The 18465-nt window shown below is 40.7% G+C and overlaps 1 protein-coding gene across 1 annotated transcript in view; it reads left to right on the top strand.

The window, feature by feature from the left end:
* The window catches only part of LOC127462341 (cell adhesion molecule DSCAM-like), a gene marked incomplete at its 3' end in the record, with an annotated part of 313820 nt that overhangs the window by 259503 nt on the left and 35852 nt on the right, over positions 1–18465 (top strand). Inside the window, exon 4 of the mRNA XM_051770867.1 lies at positions 14897–15043. Within this exon, the coding sequence (XP_051626827.1) occupies positions 14897–15043 (147 nt within the window). The remainder of the gene's footprint in view (positions 1–14896; positions 15044–18465) is intronic.

Here is an 18465-nt window from a genome sequence, read left to right on the forward strand (position 1 = left end):
CTTTTAAGAGCTAGTACTGACCTTAAAAATAAGTCATATTTTAAGAAGAGAGGTTTTTTTTTTCTTATAATTAAGTACTGGAGACTATTTCAGTTCTATATGTGCTACAGTGCAGTGTTAGGCTGGGTCTAAAATACAGTGAGATGACCAGGACTGTCCTGAACAACTATATCCTTTAAGTGGTGTCTGTTGTCCAGAAGACAACCTATCAAACAAACTTTAAAACATGCACTCCTTGGTCAGTCAGTCTTCCTATATAGAGTAAAACTCTGTGAGAATTTTGTCTGAATAAGGGGAGAGCCAAGTCTGGGTCTCACAGAAAATATTTGTTATTAATCACTGAGCAATCTCAGTTTCCCCAAGTGCAGTATAACAACTGTAACCACAGTTCTCTGTAGCAAATACTCCTTCAAAACACAAAATCAGCATTTCACTGCAAATGATCAACATTTGCAGACCCTGGGCACTTAAAATGGTGCTCTTTCCTTCTCTTATTAAAAGAACTTTAGCAACCACTCTTTCTTTCACTCGAGTGTGGGGAGTGATAGTGAAACAGAGATTCATTGCGCCACTGACACCTGAGGGTTGATGAGGAAGAAAAAAGCAGTATCTGAGCTAAAAGACAATGCTATGTTGAATTCATGCTTTTTAACAAATTATGTCCCTATTAAAAATAAATGCGGATTATGTTCAAAATGGTGTTAATCACCCAGATTACCTCTGAATGTTCAGGTGCTTGCAGTTTCTATTTAAACAGGAAATTGCTCTAGGAAGAGTTAGCTAGAAAGGATTTCAAATTAAGTGAGAAAAGAGTTGGTTTGATTTTGGCTTTTTTTGTTTGTTTGTTTGTTTTATGGTAGGAAGAAGTTAATTAGTGAATATCTGTTACCTTTGGTCACGTCACTGTCTTTCCCTATCCCTGTTTTTGTTTTTTTGATGGCTGCATCTCTATGATAGAAATGAAAAGTACTTTTTATAGAGAGCAGGAAGGCTTGGAGTACAGTCCTGTCCACCCAGGTGAGATCAGGTCTCTCCTTTAGCCCCTTCTCATCTCATGGAGGGTTTTTTCTGCAGGCTTTGGCACAGAGGAAGAGATAACCAGGTAATAGGAAATAAAAAAAAAAAAAAAAAAGTGCAGAAGAGTTTCAGCTTTAATATCTCATTTTGAAAGATTAGGTGAAAGCAAGTCAATGTAACAGGTTGGCCACACAATCAAATCCCATCTAACCATTCACAATTAATTATTCAAGCCTGTCTTTGTGCTCCTGTCAATTTGAACAGAAGAGCTGTCAGCTGGTGAGTCTCTATTGAAGACCAGCCTCAGATCGTTATTATTGAGCTGCCCCTTCCCAGACTCCCGGGCCAGAGCTACTGTCAGAAAGAAAAAGAAATGAAACACAGGATATTGACTTTTTGGATCTATGGGATATTATTTATTTATTTATTTTCCACCTCCTTTCTGTGCTCTTCGCCCTGTGCTTTGCACGACGCTCCCTTTTGCTCCAGAAAGAAAAAGTCCACGAGGCTCAATTTACAGGGATTTGCATGTATGTCCCACCTTTTTGATGGGAAATGCTCCAGGGGAGGGAGATAGTGTGTCTCAGCCGTGGTCATGGTGCAGAATTCAAATCCTCAGGTCAGTGATACAAACTCTTGGGGCTCTGCCTAAGAGGATTGGAATGAGGAAAAATTGGCTTTCTCCCAGGAGATAAAGACTGTGAACTATGAAAGCAATAATGTTGACCCAAATAACAGTTGCTCAAGAGATTGAACAAGTGAAGAATTTGCTTAGAATAAATGCCATGCAGCTGTCAGATTTTGCCACGTTAATTTTCTTCTTATAAGATTCATTTATGGCTGTTCACATCCCTAAGCCATTGGCTTCATAAAAGAATATACCCAAATTAAAGTTGAGCATCAGGAAAAGAGAAGAAAAATAGTTTTAGTTCAGAGCTTTTTCTTCATTACTGTTTTTGCTGCCTAGTTTTGAAAAAGAGGGATAATTATTTTTAAATGTTCTTATCTAAAGTGACACCAGCATTTTTTGAATGCTCACATAAAACGTCTAAACTGCACTGTGTTTTCTCAGGAGAAAGAAGTGCATTGAAGCAAACTGGGTGAACATCCTTACTTTAGATTAATTTGTCCAAAAAAAAAAAAGAGTACTTATAGACCTTATGCATATAAAGCACTGTGTGCAGAGAGTCACATCTCTTTTTCAGGCAGCTGACATGCCCAAGTAAGAAAAATAGACCACTGGTACAGGGTTTTAAATCCCTTTGAATCCACGGTCTGGTGGCTTAAACAAGACACACATTTATGGTTTACAGATCTCATAATCCTCCTCTCCTTTAAGGTGTATTTTATCCCCATGTGGTAATCATAGAAAATCATGGTTTGGTTTGGAAGGGACCTTAAAGATAATGCAGTCCCACCCCCCTGCCATGGGCAGGGACACCTTCCACTAGCCCAGGTTGCTCCAAGCCCTGTCCAACCTGGCCTTGGACACTTGCAGGGATGGGGCATCCACATCTTCTCTGGCACAAGAAGTTCCAGTGCCTCACCACCCTCACAGTAAGGAATTTCTTTCTAACATCTGACCTAAATTTCCCCTCTTTCAGTGTGAGCCCATTCCCCCTTGTCCTGTCACTGCCATTCCTGATGAGCAGTCCCTCTCCAGCTCCCTTGCAGCCCCTTCAGATCCTGGAGGGTGCTGTGAGGTCTCCACACCACCTTCTCTTCTCCAGGCTGAACTTTCTCAGCCTTCATAGGGGAGGTCCTCTAATTCCCTTATTAGCTCTGGACCTGCTCCAACAGTTCCATGTCCTTCTTACGTTGGGGGCACCAGAACTGGGCACAATATTCCGGGTGGGGTCTCACCAGAGCGGAGCAGAGGGGAGGCTCACCTCCCTCAGCCTGTGGCCCACACTGCTTTTGCTGATCCTCTGGCAATTCCCTGCATGCAGTTGCTGTTGTTCTACACCTACAGTCGTGCAGGAGGCTGGGGGTGTGTCTGACTTACACTGTGCACCCTCAGACAGGAGACCTGCGCCGACCGTGGGTGCAAAGGACACACTTTACATTCTGCACGTCTTGGGTGGGCTGAATGTGCTGGACCTGTGTAACCTTTTCTGTCAGGTCAATCCTGCTCAGGCAACTTCACGCTCCTTGGAATATCTGGGAATGCAGGAAAAGTCAGTTATGTAGATCTTCCTGGATAAACATGATTGGCATGGCCAAGGCCATCTGTGCCTACATCACGTGATGCCTACAAGGACGGTCACTCTGTGACTCAACATGTTCTTCCATGGCATGTGGAGATAAAGCAAGAGGGGATGACTGCTCATAGGGTCCAGACAATGTCAGTCTGTATCTGCTTTGACATATTTATTTTGGTTGGTTGGTTTGGTTTTTTTTTTCGTCTGTTTGGTTTTGTGTGTTTTGTTTTTGTTTTTTTTTTTTTTTAAACTGATGCTGTTTGTCCTGAAATATAAGTTTTAGAAGTGGGAAAAATGCTTTGTGTGACTTTCAGCCTAAAGTCCAATATTTAGAATATGAGTTTGTAGCATTTTTTTTTCTAAAAGACCTGTTTCCTTAACATTCATCATTTAAAAAATACAAGAAAAAAAAATTATAGTCACTCTGATTGCTTAATAAATGTCGCAAATCAACCATAAAACAAAGCTGTGAGGGCTAACAAAATAGGTGCTTTTTATAATTTCTAGAGCTAAATGCATCTGTAATACAGGAAAAGCTCGGGAAAAGCAGAGGAATGTTTAACACAGCTTGGCTGAAACCTTAATCTGGCCAAAGGCTGTATTTTCAAAACAATTTATTCTGAGGTCTTCACACAAAGTGAGCACTGGTGCAAACAAAACAGGTACAGAGCTCTGGTGAACACTCATGGAAAGACAAGAACAGGAGTAACATTTAGCTCATACACAGAGCTTTCCATGTTCAAACTGTGTCCTTGCTGTGCACCTACAGAAAGGGTTGAATCGTATCTGACAGGTCTTCAGGCACAGCCCATAAAATGAGGATGTTTTTGTGCTCAAAGCCCAGAACTGGGATACAGGATTCCCAAATTTGCCACAAACACACAAGTGGACTTTAGGCAAATCAATTAGCTTTAATGTGCCTCAACTTCCCAATCAAATAAAAACAGGCCAGTGATGATAATTGTCTGAGAAATGTATTTGGGCATATTTGCATAATGTTCCTGATATCTGGAGAGGCTTCCAAGTCATGATTCTCTGAGCAGTTCATAAAAGGCAATAAAAAACCCTGAAATACTTCTATTTATTCTAAAGGAATGATGCTTGTTGTGTTTATAATGTGCTTCCAGTCCAAGGGAAGCAATAACACAGAATCACAGTAATCTCTATGAGATGATCTGGACCTTCACATCCCTCTTAGTTTTGTCTCACATAGATCTTTGAAATGAAGTTGGATTGAAATACCCTATAATCTTGAATTGATGCCCAGCATAAATCACAGTGTGAATTTAGTCCATGATGAAAAGTTATATTTACTGAACCCTTTTTATTGTTAAAAAGTTTACTTTGACAAAGATGACAGCAAACAGAAAATAAACAGCGTGATAACCACACATCTACTCACAAGATTATAAGTCTTGATCAAAGTGTTTCTGATTACTGAGAAGTTGTAAGAATTATAAAACTTTGTAACCCACAAAAAGTTATGTTAGAGTGGAAATTGGTGTGTGTGAGAGAGGGCAAAGTAGAGGAAAAGTAGGTATGGTTAGAGGAAATTGTGAAAAATAGTTTAGTTTTCAAAGAGCTGTTGAAAAGCAACTCCACAGACTTAACACCACTGTCTTCTTCAAAAAGATAGAAATGTACATCATTAGTTGCTTTTCTTCTTCCTTTTAAAAATTATTCACTGAACTCTTTCCCCAGAGGACTGGCCAAGAGTCTTCAGGGGAAACTATTTTGTCTCTAGTTCCTAGTGGTGTTTCTTCCTCCCACAGTGAATATTTTGAATATTTTTTGTGCAAACAATGTAGGTTTGATTTTACAAATTGAGCAAGGAAGATGCTAATTCCTTCCCATGTCATTACCTTAAACCCAAATTAACCTGTTTAGCTTTCCCTGATTTTACACTCTCAAAATAAGTAATTAGATAAAAATACTACAGTAGAATGTACCATATGAAGCTTTGTCTCTGCTGCTGCACATGCCTTAAATAAAAATTCTGAAGGCTCAGATGTCTTGTGAAGCTCTGAATAGATCTTTTCATGAAAGGCAGTGGGTACAGTTATAAATTCCTCACAAAACTGTTCCTTCAGGTTGAGATGCTTCATTACCTTCCCAGTTACCTGCAGAATAAATGTGGTTAAACATGTGGGGCCACAGAGCTGCTCTAATTAACGTAGAGTAATATTGATTATTTGCAGTTAGTCAAAATAATCCTGCTGCTGGTGGCACTTGTAATTCTGTGTGTGCCAGGCTGTGATTTATTCTGATCATACTGTCTATAACACTTTATATTCTGGGCATACAATGACTTCTATAAACTATTAAGGTGCATGTTTGATGATGGTGACATAAACCAGCTGCTGTTCAGGCCAGAGGAGATGGAGGTTTTCCTTTTACCTGACAAGCTTGTGTTTAAATTTCCATGCAGATGGAAGGAGGGATGGGTTCTGTTCCTTGATTATATAAAGAGCAGAGCATAAGTTTATTTGTGCTAAGCCACCAGTCAGCTCCAGGCTATTTATTTATGTGGGATGCACCAGCAAAAGCTTGAGGGAAAAGATTTTAATCCTCCAGACAGCTCCATATATCATGGGCAAAGCTGAATCCTCTTTAATCAGAGCCCCTAAAACTAGCTGGTGATTTAATATTATCTATTTGCTTCCTAGCTGAAAAAAAGGAAAGCAGATTCTGCAGCAATGTAGGCAAGGACTCAAATCATCTAAAACTGTGGGATTAAAGATTATGGCAGTTTTATTAAATATCCTGGAGGACTGACAGTTAACAACAGCAGGTAGGGAACTGTAGCTGCCCATACCTAATAAATTCATGGAAGATTAAGAGGGGGAACAATTAAATATAAACATTATGTGATCAGTCATGTTTATACTATCCAATCATAAAATAGTGACAATTGACATAACCTGATCTGTGTACACAAAAATGCAGCTCCTGCATCAAGTTATGCTTTATTTGAAAAATAAAAAAAAAAAAAAAATTATTCCTCCTTTATAAAGCTTGAACTCAGCATATCTAAGTGGAATTGGTGTGGACACTTGGCATGAAATACATTTTTACAATCTCAGAAACATGGAAGGGGCAATGAAATGTGTTCTGATTTGTGTAATTTGCCTGACAATCTCGTTTTCAGGTTGGCCATGATCCTGGTACCCAAACTTATTCAGAAAATGATAACACTGCACATGTAAGAGCAAAACGCTCCTATGATTTTCTGTGTCCTGAGGTTACAGAAACATAAATGAACTCACGTTACAGTTGAATTTAAAGCAGCTAGAACCATGAATGCAGCTACCACCAGCGTTCAGGACCTGCTGGATTTTGGAGCACTATGTTCAGGCCTCTTTCTGTCTCCATCAGAAACCAAGAGAGTGCCAAAGCTCTTGTTCCTGTGGTAAAGCTGTGAGTGACTCAGCAGATAATCTCTCGCAGCTCAATTTATACAGACGAAACTGCAGCTCCATTTCCCTCCCTCCTCATTTTGTCTTTCTGTCTATTTTTTTTAATTATTAATAGTTTTGCTTTAGTTTTGCTTTTTTTCCCTTTTCTTTTAACTTTTTTCCTCTTCTTTCCTCCCCCCCTCCCTCCCTTCCTGCCTTCCTCACTCCCTCCTTTTCTCTTCCAATTTTATTCACCCTATAGTTTCTATAGTCAGGAAATAAGCAGGTTTGTTGTGATAATTCATACAAAACATCAGTGGAAATCTGAAAACTATGGCTGTGGCAAAATCTCTAGTTGTGAGACAGTAAGCCATTTGGGAATGGAGAAGTAAACCCCACAGTAGTTAAATTTCTTTAAATCCATTTTCTCTGGAAAGACATTGCTGTTCCCTAATATTCCTCAGAGATAAAGGTGCCAAAATGATAGCAATTTTGTGTTAACTGTTTTCCTCTTCAGTCTTTTCTATCATGAGTTTCATTCTGGGGAAAAAAAACCAAACCAAACCAAAACAAAACAAAACAAAAAAAACCAAACAAAACAAAAACACACACAACAGACAGAAGGAAAAGGGAAAAAGAGTGGCTTTAGAAGTGAAGGAAACTTCAGGCTTGCAAGCTCATGATAGAGGTACATCTCTAGGAGCTTTAAGGAACCTGGAATAACAGATCAAATATGTCAGCAGCCTCCTTTGTCTTGGACAACCACTTCCTATAGCTTTTGTGCTTTTTTTTTTGTTTCCTTGTGTCAGGAAAAAATGGGAAGATCTAAGATCTTGATCCTCATGAATAACATTGCACCGTGATGGTGCTCTAGTTATCCAAACCCAGACCAAGGAGAGACAAAGACCATGTAGTGAATATTAAGTATTTGGTTCTTCAGCAGGTTTGTCTGAAGGGTGGAGGTGATAACCCAAGGGAGGGATAATTTGCTTGTAATTAAGAATGTTCATTACCCTTGGGCTGCAGGGCAGTGCTGTGGCTTTCCTCCTGGACGTGAGCTGCAGGTTGTTTCCCAGACAGGCAGAGGGGCAGTGGGCAATGTGCTCACTGTGCTCAAGGTGTGATTTTTGTGGAATGAACATCAGTGTTATCCTCTGTAAGGAGTGCTGGCAGGGCCTGTGAGCTTGGCTACATCCCATGAGGGGGAAGCTGTGCTGCTTGGAGGAGCATGGTCGTGTTTTGTCCATCTGCAGCACCTCCTGTGAGCAACACCCCAGGTGTCTCACGTGGGTTGGGTACATGGAGTGACACTTAGAAAAGTGAAATCCTTTCCTCCCTCTTTCCCCACGTGCTTGTCCTTCCTCCTCTAATCTCTGGGCTGTGTAGCAAAAGCATTCACAGGACTGTGACTTCAGGGCACAGTTTTTCCAGCACATTTTCCGTGCCCAGAGCAGCAGATTGTTTTGCTTTGAGGGTGATGCTGTTGCTGTAAAACTGAGTTATAGGTTACCCTGCTTGGGCTCTCTGGGGAGGTCTCTCCCCTTTTCTGCACAGGTCACACTAGAAACTTGCTGAGCAGAAGCTGTTCTATCCGGTGGAGGTGACAAGTGCTGCTGATAAGAGTTTATTTGTTCTATATTATCATTTGGCACACGATTAGATCAGCCATCTGTTCTCTTAATTTCGATCAACCCAATTTAGGCTGCAATAACATAATGCCTTTAGATGTGTTTCCAACAAAGTAAAAATCAAATATGATTTTTTAAAACCATCCTGAGGATAACGTTACCCCCTATTTAAAGACTACCAGCATGCTGGGGGAAAAGGGCCTGATTAAAGAATAATTAACATCAAGGTTTTAAAATATTCTCGTTTTCATACACAAATATTATGCACTAATTCGACAGGAAAGTGTTCACATTTTCTTATGAATTATACATGAGAACAATTTCACATAGGAAACCTAAACAGAATTATTTTAACTTATTAGTCAGACCTGTAAAATTTTATTTTAATCTCTGATATTATACAGTCTAATGGAAAGCATTAAAAACCTTACATAAGAGCAATTTCATAATTGTTAAGTGACCTCTTCTACTGAGAGGAACGATTTGCTAATGCAGCTCAACTGTAATGAAGTCATAGGTTGTTTAGGGCACTAGTCAACAGATAGTTAAAGGAGGGGTATGTGTCAAAAATGTCATGGGATTTGGGACCCTTAGCTGGGGTTGGTTAAGCCTAGACATGATCCAGTTTCCTCCACCTCTTCCCTGTTTGTTTTGTTCAGGACAATAAGACCCATCTCTTCAGGATCTTACTATGTATCTTCAGGTCAAGTGGTTTGCTAATATCTCAGATGAAGACATGAATTTTAAGTTGCAATTAGTGAGTGAGATTTTGTTGAAGAAAGTTGTTGATAAAAAAAGCAAACTGTTAAAACATTGTCGAATGATGTTGCGGGCTGGTGAGCTGTGTAGGGAGATGGGATCGTGGATTGGAACATGGATTTTCCATACAACTGATATGAATATGATACAGAATGGAGGAAATCTATTCTCTGAGTCCATGGTTCTGAAAAGGAGACCACAATTCAATGAATAACTGAAGCAAGTTAGCCCTGATAAGAGGACCTTATTTCCTGAATGGGTAAGTTGAAGAAAAATTTGTATAGAGGAGAGTGGTGACATTTTTACATTCACTACAACCAGAACCATTTACTGAACTTATGGGCATGATTCAAACTTGAAAACTAACTTCAAAAAGTTGTTAAGGTGGTGAGCAAAAAAAAAAAACTACAGGAATATTTCAAGATATGAATAATTCACAGGAAATGATTTAGGAAGTTCAATCTGTATAACTAATTAAGGAGAAGGATGGTATAAGAGGTAATTTCCTCATGTTCTGTAAGTACTTAAATGGGCAGAAGATTACTGACTGCAGAGAAAATCTTTAGTGAAGGCACAGTAAGATCCAATAACTGGGGCAAAGGCAGATGGACCCAAACAATGCACTAACTTTCAAAAGTGAGAATAATTAACCATTGGAATAATTTACCTGGGGGTATCACAGGCTCTCTGCTTACAAGAAATCTTTAATCATGACTAATGTCTTTTTAAAAAACCTATAGAGTAACTTCCAGATATGGGCTTGGTGCAGAAGTTAATGGGGGGAGCACGAAAGGTGAGAATAAATGACTCTAATGGCCTTTCTAGTCCGTGGATCTTTATAATTTGTTTCTGGTCTCACAGTGAGGCAGTTATGTGCTGGTGACAGATGGGATGCTGAAGAAAGAGTTATGGGTTCCATTCCCTGTTTTTTTCACTAACTTGTGTACATCTATCCATGGATCTCAGTGAGCTTCTCTGTAAGACATTTAAATGTTCACAGAATCACAGAATGGTTTGGGTTGGAAGGGACTTTAAAGACCATCTACTTACAACCCCCTGCCAGAGCAGGGACACCTTCCACTAGACCAGGTTGCTCAATGCCCAATCCAACTTGGCCTTGGGTTTAAATACTATTTCAAACTAAGTTTAATGCTATTTTAAGTAGTAATATATCTCTATGCTTGCCTGCACCACCAGGGCAAAAGGTACTGAGGGTTCATGGCAGCCTTTGAACTCTTTGAATGAGACACATATTCCAGGTATTGGACCAGGTTTTCAAAGACCCCAAGCACTGAAAGCCAAAACAAGATTTCAATGTCTCTGAAAATCAGATGCTGAAATTATTATAATCAAGTTTTCAAGGCATTAATACAAACAGTACCAAGAAGGAATAATAAATGGGAATTATGAGCTATATTTTGACAGTGTTCTTTTTAATTGCTGTGAAGGAGGCTTCTCTGTCTTCCTGTCTTGAAGCCTACTAACAGCCAAACAAACAAAAAGCTTCAGTTTATCTGAAAGGATGTTTCATTAAAAAAAAAAAATAAAAAAAATCTTTATTTGGCATGTTAAGTAGATGAGCCAAAAAAAAAATTGGGCTTTGTTACAGCAAAGCGCGAGCGATTAAATTAAGAAGAAAAAGCACTCCCTTGGATCAACAGGGCAACGAGAGGCTGTCGATCCCCATCCTGCTGCATTTCCAAACACTTTTTGAAGTACAGAAGGCAGAACACTCAGCACTTGGGCTTTGTCACAGCTGACAGCCTGTCTGCTTTAATGAAAATGCTCCCCGTTTAGGAGCTGACAGAAATTACAGGCACTTCCCCTTTTATTTCCCTGTCATCTTTTCTGTCTCAGCAGAAGGAGGGGTTGGTTATTAAAGCATTACATAAGTATGCAAAATATATTAAGGAGAAGAGAGGAAAAGGCAAAGCTTTAGCCCTGCAATTATACACAATGTCTGATGGGGAGAAATGTGGGATAACATCTGATATGTGACAATAACTATTTACTTTCAGTTATCTTTAAAGAGGGTGAGGCAAAAAATCTCTAGATAATGCTTTAAGTGAAGGTTTTATTATACTATTGCCTGAGTAATTTCCAGGAGGAAGATGATCTAAGCAGTGTTAGATAGCTCAAGTATGTTCATAACTTCTCTAGAAAATACAGTAAGATAACACAGAACAATTTCTTGGCTCTGCACAGCTTTCAAAAACCTCTTTTATTAAGTGGCAGGCTTTTAATAAGTGTGCCCACTCTCACAGACCCAGATGTAGCACTGCATCTGAGGAAACCTGCTTCCAGGGCTGAGAGGGAAGGCTTCACTTGCAAATATAAATATAAAAATCGGTACAATGGGATCTGGAAATAGCCCACAAATCTACATATATTCATCAGCCACTGTTGAATATGACAGTAGCCACTCCACATCCTCATCCACATCCATAATCCACAGCCCAGCTGTGACTCCAGAGCAAATATTAGCAGCAATAACATGTACAAGGTAAAAATACTGACAAAAGTGAGCTTTCAACAGTTTTAAGGGGAGCTCTGAATTTGATCCTCTAACTTAATTTATGACAGTTATTTCATTCTTATCCTGAGAAGAGAGACAGATTTAATTATTAATGGTGGCCTGTATAGACCACCTCTCAAAACTGTGCAGAGAATCTGAAAATAGAGAGAGCTTTAGAAAACCTTAGAGAAAGGAATTTATTTTTAAGCTTTGGCCACATCTGTGTGATCTCAAACTTGTGTGTACTAGAAGTCTCCAACAGTGAGACTCTTTGCAGAAATGGAATTATGTATATTTAGCAAAGGTGAAAATGGACCCCAGAAAAAGAAACTCCTGGAAGCCTTTGTACAGGGAGCACATTTCTGCCTCTCAGCTGTTTGGGTTCCACTCACTTGACACAAATGCACAGCATGTGCAGATTTACTGGAGGGACCAAAACGGTCACAACCACCCCATTAGCACCTTTTTATGTGTTCCCGGTCCTGTGATGTGAGAGCAGCCTCTCTGCCGGCACCCACCCCGGCACAGTTTGGTGAGGGGGTTACAGCCCAGCTGGAAAAATCTGATTTAAGTGTGGATTGGGCTGCAGAGGACACGTCTGCGTGGCACACACAGCAGCCTGGCAGCCCTGCCAGCAGAGTGGCATTGCTGTGGGCAAGCTCACGTCTGTGCTGTCTGAAATGCAGAGCTGGTTAATGCTCACACAGCTGGAAACAACAGCGAGAAGAGATTGCCTTTGCTGCATCCCCCAAGTAAAGCCCTTAAATGTGATTCCCATCTCCTGAAGCTGTCATTTTATGCTGCCCACGGAGCAGAAGGGAGACAACTGTGCTTCAATTACCTGTGGTTCTTATAACATATTCCTTGGCAAAGGTAGGTTTGCTTTATGAATATTTCAGGAGTGCAGAAGCTGCTTGTGACACCAAAGTCAAACAGCTCGTGGTTTTCACACCAAAACCCTAAATATCCTTCTAACTTAAAGACAAACCTTGTTAAGGGGTACAGATGTTCAGTATCACCACGTGATGAGAAGAGAGGGTGGCACAAGTGTTTATGAGCAATGTAAACAAGGTTCTGAGTAACTGAGTATATTTGTGAAAGGAAAAGAAAGAAACACTTAGAATAGGTTACTACATTATATCTAGGAGTTACATTATATTGTATTGGTTTAACTTATCACTAACTGTCTGTGTCATTTCACCCAAACATGGCAGCTAACTATTAAAATAATAGATGTAAGATAGCTTTGGTTTTTTTTATTTAAGCTTTTCAGTGCCGTGTTTCAGACATCTGGCTGTGGAACTGAGATAGGACTTATTCAGGTGCTTTTCCTACTACACTCTACAGTGCATTTTTCACAAGCCTTCTGTTTGCAGGCAATTAAATTTTCACAGGCATGTGAATTCAATGTGGCTTCTGTATAAGAAGAAACCTCCCTAGTCTGTAAATCTGTAAATCCACCTAGGCTGGAATATTGAGATGAGGAGATTGCTCTTGCCATCCTGTTCTCCCTTCTCCTTCATGTTTCCTTGCCCAGCTCTTCTCCTTTATCACTGGGCAAGTACCTCAACACCTTCTATTCCTCCATTATGGTGATTTATTTTCACAGAGTCACTGGGTCATTTGGGTTGGAAAAGACCTCCAAGATCATGGATCCACCTTGTGCCCCATCCCCACCTTGTCCCCCAGCCCAGAGCACTGAGTGCCACGGCCAGGCCTTCCTGGGACACCTCCAGGGATGGGCACTCCAAACCTCCCTGGGCAGCCCCTGCCAAGGCCTGACCACCCTTTCCAGCAAGAAATTCCTCCTGATGTCCACCCTGAACCTCCCCTGGCACATTTTTAGGCCTTTTTTTCTTGTCCTGTCACTTGTTACCTGGGTGAAGAGCCAGGTAACCCCCCCTGGTTCCCCCCTCCTGTCAGGGAGTTGCAGAGAGGAATAAGGTCCCCCCTGAGCCTCCTTTTTCTCCAGACTAAATAACCTCACCAGTTATTTAACCCTGATGTGGTTATTTAATAATTCAATATGCATGCAAGGATGGGGGGGGTGGGCTGATGTTGCTTTATTCAATATTTTCTGCTCTAGGGGTCAGTCCTGTCTTGTGACATTAAAAGGTTGTTAATTTTATTCCCCATTTCTTTTATATTATGGTTTAAAGGAGATTGCCCTCTGTAATGATACCATTTCCTTTCTGTCTTCTCTCTGTTGGATTGCTTTCCCACTGATGCATTTGGGAGCAAGCATCCTGACTACATTTAATTATTAAAAAGTCATTGCTCAAATAGAGCTCTGAAGAAAAGGAATTATTTCTTACTGCATATTACTGAGTATTAGTTCATAATGGGTTTCATCTTTGTGTACTCTCTCCCCTAATTCTGGAACCCGGTGTATTTTATAATAGGTACAGGTATTTATATTGTGAGACCTACCAGCTACTAGAGAAAAAAAAAGATGTAAAGAAAAGAAAATATATTAATCTTTTCTCCGATGTAAGAGTTTTAGAAAAGCACATACAGCTTAGACTACAATATTTTTAAAGTGGAAAGATTAAACAGGTGAGGCTCAGGTTTGCAATGCATTCCAGACACATTACTTCCATTTACTGCATTATGGGAAAAGCTTCAGAGCAAACATTTCAGTCTTGTTCAGTTTTAGGGGGCAGTCGCTTTGCTGGGCTTAATTTTCTTCCTGAAACAAACTTTTCTGCGTCAAACTAAAAAAAAAAAAAAAATAAGCTTTGGATTTTAAATGACACATCCTGTGCTGATTATTTAAGCCCTCCTTTTAGATGCTGTCTGTCTGCCTGCTTCTCTGATCACAGACTACAATATTATCATATTATTATGTATTAACTCATCGTCTGCCGGTGGCTCAGCCATGGAGTTCCTGAGGTGCAGAGGGAGCTCAGCTCATCCTGCTGAGCCCTGGAATATATGATCCCACAGGAACATGGGCAGGGTGGGGTGGGAATGCTTGCAGGTATCACACATGTGCACAACCTCACTGTCTTTCTAAGACCTACAGCTCTGCTGCTGAATTGCCATCACGTCATTCTACAATATTGAATTAAATTGAAATCAATCCATTGGTTCTTTACACTGTACTTTACTTCAGATGCCTCTTACATTATTCTTCAATTGTGACATAGACCATGGCACATTTCTTTCTTTCACTCCTCACCTTTTCCTTACAGATTCCTACCTTTCTGCACATGAAGTGCAAATTAATACCTTTATATGCATTTGCAATGAGTACTTATTAAGCTTATAATTGGCAGCTTCAAGACTGGCCAAAAAAAATCTTTGTGACCCTCCAGCCCGTGTCATCCACCCTCCAGTGCAGCAGATATTTTAACCACTGCCCATTTTCATGTCTTCCAGGACCTAGATTTCTCATCACATCCACGGGAGCCTTGTATATTTTAGACGTACAGAATGAAGACGGGCTGTACAACTACCGATGTATCACAAGGCACAGATACACTGGAGAAACACGACAAAGCAACAGTGCAAGACTTTTTGTATCAGGTGATTCTTTTTCTGTATCATGCTAAATGAAGTGTTGTGTGTGTCTGTCTCTGGTGTGCTCAGCTGGCAGGGCGAGTTCCTGTGCCTTCATGCACTAAAACCCACTTTCTCTGTCAAACAGAAGTGGTGAGCTGCGAGCTGCTGCTGCAGCTGGAAAAATAAAATACCCCACTTTAAAATCCTTTCTTTCTGTTTTTCACCTCCTGTTAGATGTATCCAGAGAGCCTGTAGGATGCACTGGACAGTGTGGTGATTTTTAGCAGGTTTAGAGTAATTTATGAAAAGACTGTGGATGGGATTCATCCCATCAAAAGTAGGCTTGTTCAGGGAAAGTATCTAATCACCTTGATTTCCCTGTTAAGAAGAATCAAGGAAAAGGAAGACTTTCAGGGGTGGTGACCTGATCTACTTCAGCTGCCCACTTTGGGGTGAGATGAGTTGCCTCACAGTCCCTGTTTCCCTCTGTTAACCATAGCAGGAGGTCAGGGCCTTCATTTGGCTCAGCTGTAGATACTTCCACTGTGGGAGTCTCAGGTTAGGAGAGGTGCATTTCAGCCTTCTTTTTCATCCATCACACTCCTACCCTGGGGAAAACAGTGTGTTCCCCTGCTTCCAGGAGGGATCTCCAGCCAGAAGGAGTGTATGGCCCGTGCCAGTCCACCCAGGTTGCTGCAGGCAGGCAGGAGGGTGGGCTGGTGGCTGCCCATGCTCAGGGCTGAGAGTCCCGAGGCAATGGCTTTGTGCACCAGGTGGGAAAATGAGAAGGTACTTGGGGTATTTTAACTTTTCCTTGAAATTGTAAATCATCTCCTGATTGTTTTGTGTGATGGACTGTTTGGTTCCCCACACACCCACCAAACATTTTGGGGTGTCAGTACAGCACTACTCCAGTCTCAGCTTCTCTCCATTTTGTCTAATTGAGAGAAGGTGCCAGAGATGACCCCAGGTCTGAGTCTGGAAGTTGCTCTCAAACACCTCTGTGTAGGATTGGCACTTCTCCATCCCCCCCCTTCCTCTCCCACATTTCCCTGTGTTTGCACGTGAGCAAATCCAGAGTTGTTTTCCCACATCCACAGAGCTCACTAAGGCTGTATCCCAGACTCTTCTCTCTCCCTGTATCCTTGCCTTACAGAAAACATGCCCACCATCCCTCTGAAAGCCCCACAGAGCTTTTTCTCCTTTTCACTGTTACTGAGTTTCCCTGAAGATCCATCAGGGTGCAGTGACCTTCCCAACCTGACAGTCACTGGGGTCATTCTCCTTTTGACCCTCTCCTGTCCTCTTCTGGTCTTTTTGTCAGAATAAAACTCTAGTGATTAGTCTCAACTTTCCACCCCTCTGTTGGGAGCCCTAAGGGAGGCAGAGGTGAATACAAGGTTTTGCATTAGTAACATACTTCCTGCCCTCCTCCAAAATGCTCATTGTTGAAGCATTTTGGAGTCCTCTGAACACACAGGTCCAGTACTTAAATATACTAATGATAAAAAAATGGTGTGATTGATCAGATTAGAATCACTTACCAATCAGATCCAGGAGTTTCTTCCCTTCCTGCTTTTCCCATCCAGATGAAGAAGTAGTTTTCCTGCACAATAATCTGCCTGCTTTGGTCTTATAAGGGTAGGCAGGGTTCTGTCTTTCTGGCTGGCTCCATAATATGGTCTGCTTCCGAATGATATCATGCTAAGGATGAGCCAGTGGTAACATAAATAAAATCAGGCTTGTTGTATCTTGGTTAACACAGGAAAAATTCCAGTTATTTCACTGAACAAAAGGGGAAAATGAAAGCTCTGTCTTGTTTGCAATTCAGGACAAACACCCTAAAAGATGTGCTCTGTGTGGAGTTGCCTTTTCTATTCTCCTCCACAGACCAAATCAAAATAGCAAATTTGACCTGTGTGCAATAGCTGGCTTTTTTAATTAAATGAGATTAATTATTCTCAATCAGAGCTAGAATGGGCTCTCATTTCCAGTCCTGGTAATCTACTGAACAAGAGCAGCAATTATGGGCAGAGTTTGCCTCTTAATATTTCTCGAACAGGTTTTCATTTTTCTTTACTGGAATTTATATTTCCTTTAGGAACTGAGATCACAGAATCCATGAACACTGTTGTGAAAGGTGTACTTGCATGCCTGCCTTTTACATTCATATGTGTTCCTCACTTTTTGGGGGATAAAACAGTTTGTGGTGGATATTGATCATAGTCTCTTGGACACGTGTTTAATAAAAGTTAAGCTCATCGATTTAAAGAGTGAGAAAGGTAATGTAGAGATAATAGCAAATACACATGGGAATAATTAGTGTGGCTATGACCAAAGCAAATCTAATGTAAGAACATCTAGAAATCACACGGACTTTCTAAGTAGAATTAAAAACAAGGCTATTAACATGCAACAGAATATTCTTCTAATACCCATTATAGTGTGCTTTTCCAATAACAATTTTGTCCTGCCATGAATCCCAGCTCCCAGATTCTTTACTGCTTTTTAACCTTCACACTCTGAAAAATCATTATGATTTTCGGAAGCATAATGAGTTTCTTCCTCTGTCCTTTAAAGAAGATCCAAAGTAGAATATTTTAGAAGAGTATTTTGCCTTAGTTTTTCACCACTGTCCTTGCTAGAAGTCCTTTGCAGTTACTGTTAAAGCATAGTAAAATAGTAATTCAAAAGTCAATACCATGTATCATAACTACGTTGTCTTATTTTGCTTTTTGCCTCATTGCAGGTGATTGTAAATGAATCCTGGGATTTTTTTGTGGCTTTTTTCTTAACTGGAATATATCACGTGTAGGAGCTCTAAATAAGTTTGTTCCAGGGACAACCCAAAGAGATGTTTTTACTGCCCATCTAAATACAGAAGTACAGGGTGCAAGAAAGCAGGTCCCTGGAATCATATTTTGTGTATCTCTGAATATATCTTAAATACCTCCTCTGTAAGAAGAGGGTCAAGACTTCTGAAGTATGTAGGCAAATCCAAATTTAGTTGTTCTGCAGGTGGGACTCCAGACTGAGCTTCTGCTGCCAAGGCTCAGTTTGAGAAGGGTCAAAGTGACATAAAGTGAACCTGGGATAGAGGGTTCTGTATGAGTGGGAATGCACAGACAATGCCTTTAAAAGCCAGTCCCACTCTTTTATTATTTAATTATTACTTTCAACGGAAGAAATTGATTTCACCTTCCTAAGAGCCAGAGCTGTAATTTCTTTCCTGCTCGTGGTTTTACTCAGTTAATTCCTCAGGCTGCACGGAGGAATCTCTGCCCTGGAGGCAGAGCTGCCTGATGACCCAGGAGGGGAGGAAGGAGCTGGGTAATCAATTAATCAAATTGACTTTGGCCTTCCCAGTAGCGTCCTGGCAGATTGTGCTGCCACCAAGCCAGACACAAACAGCATGGCAAGCTCAAAAATATAACACATCCTGTTGC

Source organism: Manacus candei, unplaced genomic scaffold (genome assembly GCF_025592945.1).
Source record: "Manacus candei isolate 608988 ecotype Guabito, Panama unplaced genomic scaffold, ASM2559294v1 h1tg000126l, whole genome shotgun sequence".
Classification (NCBI taxonomy): Eukaryota; Metazoa; Chordata; class Aves; order Passeriformes; family Pipridae; genus Manacus; species Manacus candei.